The sequence below is a fragment of the Eutrigla gurnardus genome (assembly GCF_963514095.1).
Source record: "Eutrigla gurnardus genome assembly, chromosome: 4".
In the NCBI taxonomy this organism is placed as follows: domain Eukaryota; kingdom Metazoa; phylum Chordata; class Actinopteri; order Perciformes; family Triglidae; genus Eutrigla; species Eutrigla gurnardus.
The window spans coordinates 17,768,278-17,781,247 of NC_139918.1; the positions used below are offsets into that span (position 1 = coordinate 17,768,278).

The window sequence follows — 12,970 nt, forward strand, 5'->3', positions numbered from 1 at the left end:
TTTGGGAATTACTGGTTGAAACCAACGCAAAACTCAAGCTTTTAGAATAAGTTTATTGATTCCTCATTTTCGCAAAATCTGGCATTACAGAATTACAGCACAATCCACACAACTAATACCCGACAGGGCAGAGAATTCCTATTTACAAGAGTTATTTATGACAGGGAGGGAGGAAGAAGAGTTGAACAGAATCAACACATGTTCCTAAGTCACTGGCAAGTTTACAGCTGTAGCAAAACACATTAAATAAAGTAACAAAAAACAAGTCAAAAGTGAACCAATGAAGTAAGAATCACTATTTTAATGAAGTGTTCAGAGTATTCACTTTACTTCCCTCTTTGAATCTGCTGCACAGAGTCGGTAAAACACTACCACACAAGTCTCACAAATGTCTAACAAGCGCTCTTTTTGGCTCTGAATATATTGTTGAGAACTCTTTGGATAGAACGATTAGCAAGACTGCCTTTATAGAAACTGTACATTTGCACACCCACGTACAGTACGTGTACTACAATCCCTCAGCGGGGTTGTACATTTCTCATATCAGGGTGTGGAAGAGAAATAACTGCTATTGCTTTGTGAGAGCAGTCTGCTTTTATACTGCCAAGTCTTAAATGTTACATAACTGATATCAAAAGACAAACAATCTTCCCACCAAAGCTGCGCTGATATGATAAGAGATTCTTTCACTGGAATGTTTTAATGTTCCTCTTGAGGAAGCGTCCTAAGTTTTATATTCAGTGTAAACACAAATACATTTTCATTTAAAAGCTGCTAGAGTTTAAGCAGTTGAATACTATTGAACATATCTTTAAAGTGTAGTGTAGATTGCAATGCATAATCTAGGAGGAACATTATCTTAAAAGTAAATAAAGTTATAAATAATACAAAATAAATAGGTTTTATTTTGAAATAACTTAAATGAGAATATTTTTTCCGCATGCCTTGCATGACCTGTATTACACAAGCAGACAAATCCCTAACCGTAGCATCAGAGAGAAATTAAACTCACAATTTGACATTTTACATGCTTAAAAACATATTGTTTCTCCATAAAGTAGAGATGAAAATATCATGTGCTATGACATGAGAGCCTATGTGAAGTTGACGGAGAGGTCTGTGGTATACCAGTGCTCACACTGAATCACCTTACCGGTGAGTGCATGTTGCACGTTGTATGAAAGTTGTGAATGAAAGTAATACAGTGGGAAGGGGTTGTGGGAAGGGATGTTCCGATACCATTTTCCCCTCCCGATACCGATACTCGTGCTGTGGGTATCGGCTGATACCAGGTACTGATACTGGTGGGAACATCCACTGTGAAGTACTGCCAAACCGGAGACATGATGCGCTAACATTAGCTCCTTTTAACTGGTGTCAGGTGATCAATTCTTCTTCTTCGCCCCTCTAAAACAGCAGCTGCCGATGGCAGCACAGCACAACCGTTTTAAGAGTGGTGAAGAAGAACTGTGTCAAAGCTAACGGAGCCAACCAGTAAATAAATTCCTATTTCTAATAAATTACGTGGTATCGGATCGGTGCCTGGACTCCAGTACTCGCCGATACCGATGCCAGCATTTTCGGCAGTATCGGAGGCATTTCCGATACTGGTATCGGAACAACAGGTGTGGGTTTAACATGTGAAACCTGTAGCCCCGTTGATGTCCAAGTGCTGCAACTGAAGGACAGACAACAGCTCATAAAAGTAACCATCCAGTCGACCAGAGTGGGTTAAAAACATCAACAACATGCACCTCTCACTAATACATCTACTATATATCAATTATATCCTCTTCTTCATATAGTGATACATTCCTCTTCCTTCTAATCTGTCTTATGGCTTAAAAAATAGTAACAAAAGTTTTAAAAAACAGCAAAAAACTAAGGTACTAAAATTGAGCAACCTCCAGATGCTAGGCAGCTACTTACTCTGAGACCAACAAAAGAAAAAAAAAATTCTGGGAAGGGCCAAAAATGAATAACAATGACATTATCTTGAGCAGCAAACTGATGAACACATTTTTTTGCTATTCTTGCGTTCATACCTATGATTAGAAGAAAAAATAAACTTTCAAATCACCCCTTTGGATGTCAAATATAGACCGTAAACCATCTGTAGCAACTGAAGCACAACACCAAGAAGGACCACTGATTTCACATGCTCAAAAACCACACCCAACCAATTAAAAAAAACATAAAAACCAGCAACTCTATCCACAGCAACAAACATATTTTCAATGGGACTAAAAGTAAAACAAATGGAAGTGATTTGTATCCATTTAGGTTTGAGGCGTCAGTGACGAGCGGGGCCGACACGTCAACAAGGAATGAAGTCTCAGCCTTCGCTAGCCTTTTATGATTCTGTAAAGATGCAGTTTAATGTGTGTGTTTGGGTAAACGTATCCAAATAAGAAAGAAAGAGAAGTTGGGATGGCACCTCCGTTAGTTTTACTTCACCCCTCCGACTAAGTAAGCGCTACCACGTCATCCCTTATTGTGGGGGCTCATGTGGAGAATGCTCTTGTTGTGGTAAAAGGGCTGGAGAAGCTAAGCAGCCAGGCTGTGAGTCTCTGAATGGCAGTGTTTGTGTGTATGTGCATATGAGACGGAAAAAGAAATGGAGACGAACCTAAAAAAGGTGTGTAGATTTTAGGACAGCAGACAGTGTGTGCGTGCGGTCATGTTTAGCAAGCACAATCCTGACTGGACCTTTGAGGCTGCTCGCTGAGCTGTGGCCCCTGTTTAGTGCCGGTGACAGTCGGGTCGTTGTTGTCCAGACTATCTGACATCCTCTCGCAGATGATGTCTACCAGCCGCTCAAAGGTCTGCTTCACGTTAATGTTGTCTTTCGCACTCGCTTCAAAGTGCTCAAAACCTACCGGGAGGGAGGGAGGGAGGGAGGGAGAGAATGGTTACGCTTATTGTTGCAATGTGAGACTTACCAGTTAATCCACTTATCTCATATCATGTCAGGACACACTGAGGCTCCGGTCAGACCGGCAGCACAAGCCTCAATCATATCAGATTTATGCAAGGATTTATAATCTTTCCAGATCATACTTAAAACTTTTTTCACAGGTTGTTTAAAATTAAGTCCAATTACTGTCAAATGACATGCGAGTCTGTAACTCAGTCTGACCCCTGACATCACTCCCCAAGAGAATGACGATACGAGGTAGAGTGAAAACAACTCCTAGCTCATCTTAAAGACTGAAGTGTTGACAATCATACCCATTTTAAAGTCAAAACATGTTGAAAGTTAAGACAATGAGAGAAAAAGGCATAACAAAAGACATTTATTAATGATAACTATATATCATTGGAGGACAAACATGGCATCTAGTTTTTACTCTGACCAGCTGACTTACCCAGCTGTTCTGACAGCTGCCGGCCCCTCTCTGAGGCCACCACTCGTTCATCGTCCATGTCACACTTGTTCCCCACCAAGAGGACCTGTGCGTTGTCCCATGAGTACGTCTTGATCTGGGTCGACCTGTTAACGGATACAGTACAGGGTATTCAGCTATCGTCTCACTAAATCTCACCACCGTTCATTTCTAAGATAGTAAAACGGTTTTGTACGGAAAGCCTTCCGGTACTCTTAACAAACATGCTTTTGCCACTGTCAAAATACAAATTCAGCTTTTTTACAACCATTGTTTCCATTAGTTAAAAATCACATTTTAATAACCAACTTCATTTTGGCAAATAGGAAAACGGCAAAGCCACCGGTAATAGCTTTGAAAATAGTGTGCAATCATTGGTTACACAGCACAAGCCATCCGACAGGTTTTCCAACAAGTCAAGTTTAGAGCATCAATAAAGCAGCAAACAACTATTTGTTATGTAAATATATAGATGAGTAATTTCTACCTGAGCAGAGAACGCTGACCCGACCAACAGCGTCGTCGAAGAAGTGTAGCACCCTCCCTTCAGTTCTCCCTCAGGTAAACATTGTTAGCGCTGTCGGCACGTTTGCCTTAGTTTTTACTTTTAGCACCGTTAGCTACGAGCCGCCAGCTCAGGTGAGAACGATTAAGAGGCAGTTGAAATTCTCCCACTTTCATATTGTGCACCTTCCAATAAAACTATCTGATGTTAACATCTTTACTTAGTTTTCGATTAAAGTTTGACCGACATTACCTCCAGTTGTTGTGTTGAAACATGTAGCTTCAAAAAGTGAAGTGATAATTAGTAGTGCTTTCACCCATCGTTACACAAAAAGATGCTGTATAACTGGATGAAATGCAGACTTTCAAATGTACTTGTGTGGTTGCTCCGTCTACTATGTGTCTAGTCTCAGATCATTGTCACAAATAACAGGAAAGCTGAATGAAATTAAAGAAACAAGGTTGTAGACTTAGTGTCTACATCCACACACACAGACATGTATACTCAGGTCTCCCTCACCAGTCTTGAACGGCATTGAAGGACTCCTCATTGGTGATGTCATACATGAGAATGAAGCCCATGGCTCCCCTGTAGTAAGCCGTTGTGATCGTCCTGTAGCGCTCCTGGCCAGCAGTGTCCTGCAGATATCGGTAGGTTTAACGTTTCGATGAAAATTCACAGAAAAAACAGTCCTGGTCTCACAGACGAGATGAGTTTTTACTGATCCACAGATGGTCTTGCTCAGGTTGTGGTCTGAACATTGACATAGTCCATGTAGGATTAAATAAGCATTGGGAACACAACAGCAGTGTGTGGGTGTGTTTTTGTCTTTTTTTGCAGACCATTGTAATAAAGAACTTGCAAAGGATTTATGAATGCGCACGTGCCTCCTGATGACTGCAGAGGTTTAACATTAAGCCAATCTCCCATGAGGATTAAGTATTTCTCTGGTGTCCCTCCCATGTAATAAGCAATTGGCCCTGGAGTCAGGCTTTATGGCACATGTGGAGTACACTTCAAGAGTATTATCATTACACAGCAGATGAAGTGATCCCGAGTACAGCTGGTCATCATTAGAGATACATGGTAATAGAGACTGTTCAGTCACAGATGTGATGGGGGAGCATGAAAAACAGCCAGTCTTACTAAAGACGACCTGCAGGTGGTGAAGAAATGTACCTCTATTCTAATTGATAAAATGCAGTTTTCTGCAGGTGTGTTGGACTAAAAGTGCTGTAGTGATTATAGGACTGCCCCTTTTAGGAGATTAGTCAACTAAAGGGTTGTTTTGGTCTTAGTCGCCTGAGATCCCTTTAGTTTAGTAATTGTTTTATACTTATTTTTCAAGAAAGGTATGACCACATCTCTGTGAAATGCAAGTATTAAAGTGGTGCTTTGTGTCTTTCCCTGTGGAGAAACTCAGCTTTATAGAACTGTCATTAAATCAACTACAAATCAATTAGTCCACAACATCATATTAGAGTTAGTCAACTAAGAATTTCAGAAATTGAGGACAGCCCTAACTGATTTTTTGACTTGGACTATGGGATAATGGAATGGATCTTTTTGGTAATGAAAACAATCATTAGTTGCAAGCTTACATACTGTATCAGGGATGACACTGCTTTTGTATTTCAGTTTTATGTTCATCAAGATGTTTGAAATGTGTGACACGCAACAGTACAACCATTAAGAAACCAATAAAGAGAACTGTAATTGCAAGGTGCAATTTTTTATTTATTTATAGCTATTCAGCTGTCTGAGGTGTTTTTCTTACTGCACTGTAAGCCTTTTTGACTGAGAGCGTGACAGTATTTTGGATGGAAGTATTAATAAAAGATTAGAGTCTGTATCAGCAGATACAGATAAAACACTGATGGAGACATCTGCAGTGATTATGTAATGTAAAATAAAGTGAGGCCATGAACTTCTCCACTTGTTACACCCTTACTTCTTCAGTGGAACCTGTGTCTAGACAGCACAGCAGGGCAAAATGCAGAAAGCAACATCATATTTCAATTCCTTTGCACAACTCTTCAGGAAGCTATGTAATTCACTGTGATTCACCCACGCCACATGCATGTGTTGACTTCCTCACCCATATCTGCAGCTTTATCCTCTTGTCGTTCCTGTAGATGGTCTTCACCTTGAAATCGATGCCTACTGTGCTGACAAAGGCTGGCGTGAATGAGTCGTCTGCGTAGCGGAAAAGAAAGGAAGTCTTTCCTACGCTGCTGTTGCCAATGATGAGGATTTTAAACATGTAATCAAAGTTCTGGTCCGATGACTCCTTCTGTCCATATGTGGCATTTGCAGACGCCATCTATGCAAGGATTGAGATATCATAATGATCAGTTAAAAAGGAAATAGCTTGAATAAACATTTACTAATAGAAAGACCTAAATATAACTCTAGACAACACCACACCCACCACCACCAATGACAAACAATCAGCGTTGAATTAAAGCCTCTGACAGTGTCTCCAAAAATAAGCATTATATAAATACAAAAGGTAGAGCTGATGTATATTTATTAGATTGTACAGGCACTTGTGTACACTACCTGTATTTACAGTGTGATACACAATTTCCCTGTGACTGGCTGAAACATTTCATGTTCGGTGCAGATAAATGATTTTAAAAAATGGCCTATTAGCCATTTTCTAAAATATCACTGTACTGGTTGAAGACGTGGCAGATTACCACACCCTTTGTCACTTAGTTTGCATATATTTTGTATAATTCATACTGGGTTGTTTTTTCCCACAATTTGTCAAGAGATGGTAAAAAAATACAAGATGTACAAACCACAATGTAAGAACAGACATTGAGATAAATAAGATCAACCTGATATTACAAGTCTTAAAATAGCATAATATAACATATCTCACATTATGTCAAAGGTTAAAAGGTGTAAAACAAGTCAGAGAAATAACATGTGTATCAAATTGACTAATTTGCTGGACTGAGTGTGGGCATGTGAGGAATACTATGAAAACTGAGAAATATATCATCATTATTCAGAGGAAACCCACTTGAATCCATAGGGGAACGTAAAACAACCTCATTTAACCCGTGATGGGATTACATGATGTCAGTGTCGTCTGCTGTATGAGGCCAGGTTACGCTCCCCAAACAGTCTCATGACACTATCAGGGAATTAAAATGATCCAGCAGTTTCGCCAAGAGGCTGTGTCAATACGAGCAGCCGATAGCCACACACAGCCTTGAGTGTTTCCACATAATGTCAATAATACTGGTCGGACAAGGAATGCACACCTCCGCCCCTCGCAAGATAAGAGGACGGAAGTACCAGAGCTTAGCAGGCTAAGCATCAGCTAAACTGACTATCCTTTCCCATCCAGGAGGGGCAGGAAACCTCCGCGCTGCGCTGCCCAGCCAATTATGAATGACCATATGCTCAGATAGAATCTGCCTTGTAGTAAATTAGAGAAACACAGACACTTGCAAGGCCCGTAGTGGCATCCGACTGTTTCTGGACACAACAAGCCCCCAATTATAACGGCCTGAAACACATCCTGAACCGTAGCGGAGCTTATCTCGCGTTAGCTAGTGAATATGTGACGTTTTCAAGCTGCTTGAAATTGACAATCTGGTTCACGTTAGCTGGAGAAAAACACACAAAATACAGTGCGAGGTGTCTGTCGCATATTACATGACACTTACAATAAGGACCAATCATTTGTTAAAGAGATGAACGTTATATAAAAAAGTCTGCTTTTTTTTTTTAAGCCACTGAATGCAATTAGGCTAGCATCGCCACCTTTAATGCTAACACAGCAGACCGTTAACCTAACTGGTATTTAAAAGTGGCAACAGGAGCTAGCTACGCATCCCAGCTAGCGTCATGTCAAATGAAGGTTACTCTTCCATGTTTACGGCTACATTTTCAGTCAAAATCCAGGACACGACAAGCGACAAACAACCCGCGTGTTATCCGTTGCGACCGACAGACTTAACGCGGCCCCGTAATGACAAATAAGCGCAAGGGTTTACCATGAAATGTGTGTTTTATCCTCGGCTTCCCAGCAGCGCCTAGCCCCAGAGTCCAGCTTTGCACCTGCAGTAGCTCGTGCGCCGTCTTGATTGACAGCCCCGGCATAAGCGCGTACACGGTGTTGGGATGATGAGCAGTACGATCGACCAATCACAGAAGAGAGTCCGCTCGTTCACACAAAGCCCCGCCCCCATCCATTCTGCACATTATTAAAAGGTTTAATCGCAGGGTTTTTATTCAGTATTATTGACGAGAATAAATGGAATGTATTGAATGAAGTGGTGGTGAGTCAATGGTATGATGCCTAAGAGGAAAAAAACATAAAAAATATACTTAAAACATCAAGTTATTTTTTTGTTACATGCATTAATAAATTAACAGCATTTTAGTTTTATAGTGGTTTTATATGGTTGAGGTCTAGCCAGTTTTCTTATATTCTTTCGGCTGTTCTATGAACTCATTATGCCTTTTGCCCAGCCTAATAGCTACAGCTGTCAAATAAACGTAATGGAGTAAAAAGGAAAAACAGGCTGCTCCTGGTTAAGAGATTACGATTGTGTGCAAAAAGAAGATTATTCTTCTTTACTTTTTATTTGATTATTTCCTTCCCTCATAAAAGCAGAGAACAAGACATCAAAGCGTGAAGAGTTTTTCCTTTATTGGCAAGGCATACAGTTCTAGTTGGAGAGAGGCTTACACACCCGCAGTTAAAACAGCAGAGTATGGATTGTCGAAGCTGCAGAGTCACGACCCATATTCTTAAAATCTCTAAGAACAGAAATACTGATCTAGGAGGACTTGAGGCCATGTGACTATATTATCTTCCCTATGAATCAAAGAAGTCTCAGATTTGCACACTGAGTGTAAGATCACGTGATTTGTTTTGATCAATGGAAACGGAGGAAGACAGAGGTGATGGGAGATGTTTCAGAAAACTCAGGTGGACATCTGTTACTAAACTATTTTCATACCAAGAAAAACATGAAAGTGAGTATTTTTGCTTATGTATTATGTTAATTGCAGACAATAAAGAAATTAAATGAGAAGGAAAAAAGCTGAGTAATAGTCGAAACCTGTCATAAATGTGACTTTCTCACACATCAAACTATGAGTACTAAACCTCAGACTAAAAAGTCTGCGGTTCCATTGTTTCTGACAGATAATATAGAAATAATAAATAAACTGTACATGAAGCGCTGTGAGGAAAATGTACAAGACCAAAAACAATGAATGACTTGCAGAGAGGCAGACTGAATCTTTGCATGTTGTGCTGGTTAAGCTGTTGTTAAATAGTCCTTAGTGTTGAAGGCATTCTTGAGTGTTGGTCTGGTTTGGTGCTGTTTATGGCTACAGAGAGGATTGCACATGTTTTTACTCCAGCATGTCAGTGAACACATCTAGGAACAGAAAAAAAAAAATATCCCAAGTCTGAAAATAAGGCGTCGAAAAAACATTTCAGCTCATTCACACATTAAAACCTGATTTACTTTTCATGGTAATAACATGTTTCTCCACAGGCTAAGCTTTGTAAATTCTCTATATAATCTTCTTTAAATGCTGCAGCCGATGTCAGGCATGTCAACAAAACTATTTTGTGTGTGCAGTCATTTATATAAAGAACTTCAATCCCTCCAACATCCGACCTTTAAGAGCTGTAGTGGTCCAGCCCGTGCAATTCAACTCCATCACCAGGCCATTTGCCAACAAAAAAAACAGTGAAACAGTCACTATACATGTTCAACTGTACTGGAAGTGCAGAACTGTAAAAGTACCATACAAAGTGCTTTGGTTTTTTCTTAGCAAATACATCAAAAATGTCCACCCAGTCATTCAATCACACACACACACAAAAAACACATCACTGTTTTAAGACAATATCAGTTTCAGTTACTGTTTGAACAGGAGTTAGAACAGAGACACTAGGGTCAGATTGGCACACGGGGTGCTACAATCAACCAACTTTATCAGTCACTGATGGAAAGTAGCCAGTGGCAAAATGGAAATTACAGTACGGGTTGTGTCATGCTTGCTTGGCACTTGTTTTGTCATTGACTGTGTCCCTGTGAAGAGCGAAATATTGATCAACGAGAGAAAAAAGATGAAAATAATTCTGGCATAGGAAACGGTCTCCAGGATTTCTTTTTTTTCATGTTTACAGTTACAATGATGCTAACATCCTTCTTTGCAACCCTTGTGCTTCTCAAATACTGCCCTTATTAATCTAGTAATGTATGAAAGTGGACGTTTCAGTAGGTGGATGCTGTGTGTGATGTAGCAACAGTAATGGATTTAGCTTTGAATGTATTCGTAGCTGTCCTGTAAGGTTTCGTTTTTGCATGATGTCTGTGCGGGTAGCTTGACAGCCATTGACAAACTGACAAACTGACTGCAGTCAACAGCCTCCAATGTGTTCATGTTTTGGCTCAAGCCCTTTAAAACAACGAGGGCTAGCTACGAACAAAACTGTAAAGTGCTAAAGCTGATAAAACGGGTGCCAAATATTAAGAATGCAAAAAATTTGTGACTTGAAATAAAAACAACAACAAAAATAGAAGAGCAACAATAATTGAAACATGACTGATATTTTGGGTGGTTCTATGGTTGAATACCTTTTAAATGTATTTTCCACATATGCCTATGCAAAACCTTGCATATAATCTGCCTCCAATGCCAGAACTTCAGTTCCACTTGTCAACACAGGGAGGCACCTCATGCACAGCCCACACTGCTTTGGATGTAATTCCTTGACTGTATAACACTTCACTGACTCTGGCTCAGTTTTGCCGTGACAATATCATAGTTTAGGATTATAAAAATGTAAATAGTAAGCCTGAAACAACTGACAAATCAATCACAATAATATGTACTGCCAGCCACATCATTATAGTCATATTCTTCCAAAACTACTGCTTGCTGAACATAATTAATTGGGCTGTTTAACACCAGTTGAAAGTAGTGCTATTTATACAATAACAATAATTGTCACTCAAAATGTCTGCTACATTTAAAGTTTCCTGCATAAAATCTTTCTGCCATTACTTTGCTAACATTGCTTTGAAGTCTGCTATTTGCTGTATCTTCATTTACTGCATGTGGACTTAAATAAAAGACAACAGAATAAACAAACAATTAAAAATGCAGGCAAAAGAGCATTGTCCCTGTAAATTGCAAGTTTGGCAAAAATGTCTTAAGGAAGTTGCTCGTGCTTTCACGCTCACTCATCACTTCCTCAGCTTCTTCACAAAAGAGGAAGACAGTTCCATCATTTGTTGTAGTAGACCTTGGGTTGGCTGGTAAAAGGGACGTTTTAAATTATTTATTTGAAAACGTCTCATTGTCTGTGTAGAACTCTATCCACAGTATGTCTGACTGAAAGACAGAACATGAAGGACCAGAAGGAAACTTGGTTTCCTGTGTTCTTTTCGAGCAGGGACTCAGTCTATCTGTTGCTCTCCAGTGCAAGTGACTGCTGTGTGGAAACTGCAGACTTTCTTAACACCCCCCAAAACCCGCCCGCACTCCCGTACTCCCCACCCCGAGGCTTGCTATCACCCTGTCGGCAGAAACCACAGTTGGTGGTGTTGGTTGGAGTGGAAGAAAAGGGGAGTGACAAAGGAGGCACCCAAATCAAGAAAAATAAACAAAAGGCCAAAAGAATTACAACTTTTGACTGGTGCTATGTGCCAAGTCTGAAGCGTGCTACCCCAGGGACGCCTTCCTGGTCCGTCTCTCTGTCTTCTGCCATATCTTTATCAGAGTCTAAAGAAAACGTCCTGCCTGAATCAGTAGTGAGCTTGTGGGTGAGCAGACGAGTCGTAGCAGATACTGCATCAAACAGGCTGCCAGAATCCGTTCTGGAGAGTTCAGGCCCCGTACTGCCGCCGTAGCCCTCCTCTTCCTCAGTTGGACTCTCTGTATCAGACTCTCCCTCTTCCTCCAAGGTCAGCTCGAACTGGAACTTGTCGGCCGAAATTGAGCCACTGCCCCCACCAGGCGCTGAGGTATCGCTGGCATGGGCTCCCCCCTGCTGGCCCTCTGGTTGGGGTGAGGGGCTGTGGGCGATCATGCTCTGGTACCACTCTCTGTTATCCTCCAGTGTGTCCAGGATCTCCTGAGCATCTGGGTGGACGAGGTCGGCCCACGTCTCCCACAGAGGATGAACAATGTAGTCAATGAACCCCACCTGAAAGAGACAAGCAGCAGGTGGTATAACTCCGTACAAGCATTTCTCTTATTCTTTAAGTCCCCATTTGTTAAATCGTCTTTTTCGACACTTTGTAATAAGTTGTAGTAGTTTTCCCAAATGTAGTTCTCCAGCTTCATTACTGTACCTGGTTCTTCTCTATTGAGGCGTTGTGTTTGTCACACATGGGGCTGATCTCCATGCCCTTGTCCCTCTCCCTGTCCCCCTGGGTGAAAAACTCCACCATGATGCGGTCTGTCCACTGCCGGTACACCTCCAGAGGCTTGGTGGGGTTGCTCAGGTCTGCACAGTGCACCATGTTCTGAAGGACCTACGGTGAGAAAAAAACAAACACTTTGAAAACATGTTCCTTTTCAGCTTGTTAAGTTGATTTGTTCCACCTTGAAATGAATTGTAAACCAATCTTACTACTATGAGGTACTTAACTTGAAGTCCTATGAATAGATGTTTTGGTCACACAAGCTTAAACACCTTATAAAGTGGTATTGGCAAACTGTTAGCAGGTAGTTGCCCATTTAGACATACAGCAGACACAGAGCAGTGTTAGCATCGATATTCACACTTCTATGAGTTCTGTTTTGGTCTCAACAAATTCCTGAGGAAAACATTTTGCTCTTTAGCAGCGTTTATCAGTTAGCTGTAACTTTGTTTGGTGCTAACTAGGTTATTACAGTAGGTTTTTAGATATTTTGAATACACCTGCCTGCTGGAAACATGGTGGATTAGAGCAGAGAAATTAACCCCAAACAAGTTGGAAGCCTAAACCACAACAATGGGCATAAAAATGCTCTGCAGAGCTGACGGGAAATTTCAAAATGCATTAAATTGTTAATTTGACTAATTTTTCATAAAAAAGTA

At 40.7% G+C, this 12,970-nt stretch overlaps 2 protein-coding genes across 8 annotated transcripts in view; both read right to left on the reverse strand.

Annotated features, from left to right (window-relative positions):
• Positions 1–354: 354 nt before the first annotated feature.
• rab3aa (RAB3A, member RAS oncogene family, a) lies at positions 355–8,031 on the reverse strand. The gene is made up of 5 exons (XM_084008047.1): positions 7,908–8,031; positions 5,990–6,214; positions 4,411–4,529; positions 3,369–3,493; positions 355–2,875 (listed from the first exon to the last, which is right to left on the reverse strand). The coding sequence occupies exons 1-5, from the start codon at positions 7,908–7,910 to the stop codon at positions 2,685–2,687; spliced, it is 663 nt and encodes a 220-aa protein (XP_083864173.1). The 5' UTR covers positions 7,911–8,031; the 3' UTR covers positions 355–2,684.
• A 513-nt stretch (positions 8,032–8,544) lies between these two features.
• The window catches only part of pde4ca (phosphodiesterase 4C, cAMP-specific a), a 46,076-nt gene continuing 41,650 nt past the window's right edge, over positions 8,545–12,970 (reverse strand). For all 7 annotated transcript variants that reach the window (XM_084008017.1, XM_084008018.1, XM_084008016.1 and 4 more), the window contains 2 exons: positions 12,240–12,422; positions 8,545–12,091 (listed from right to left, as the gene is read on the reverse strand). In XM_084008017.1, the coding sequence (XP_083864143.1) occupies positions 11,585–12,091; positions 12,240–12,422 (690 nt within the window). In that variant the 3' untranslated portion in view covers positions 8,545–11,584. The remainder of the gene's footprint in view (positions 12,092–12,239; positions 12,423–12,970) is intronic.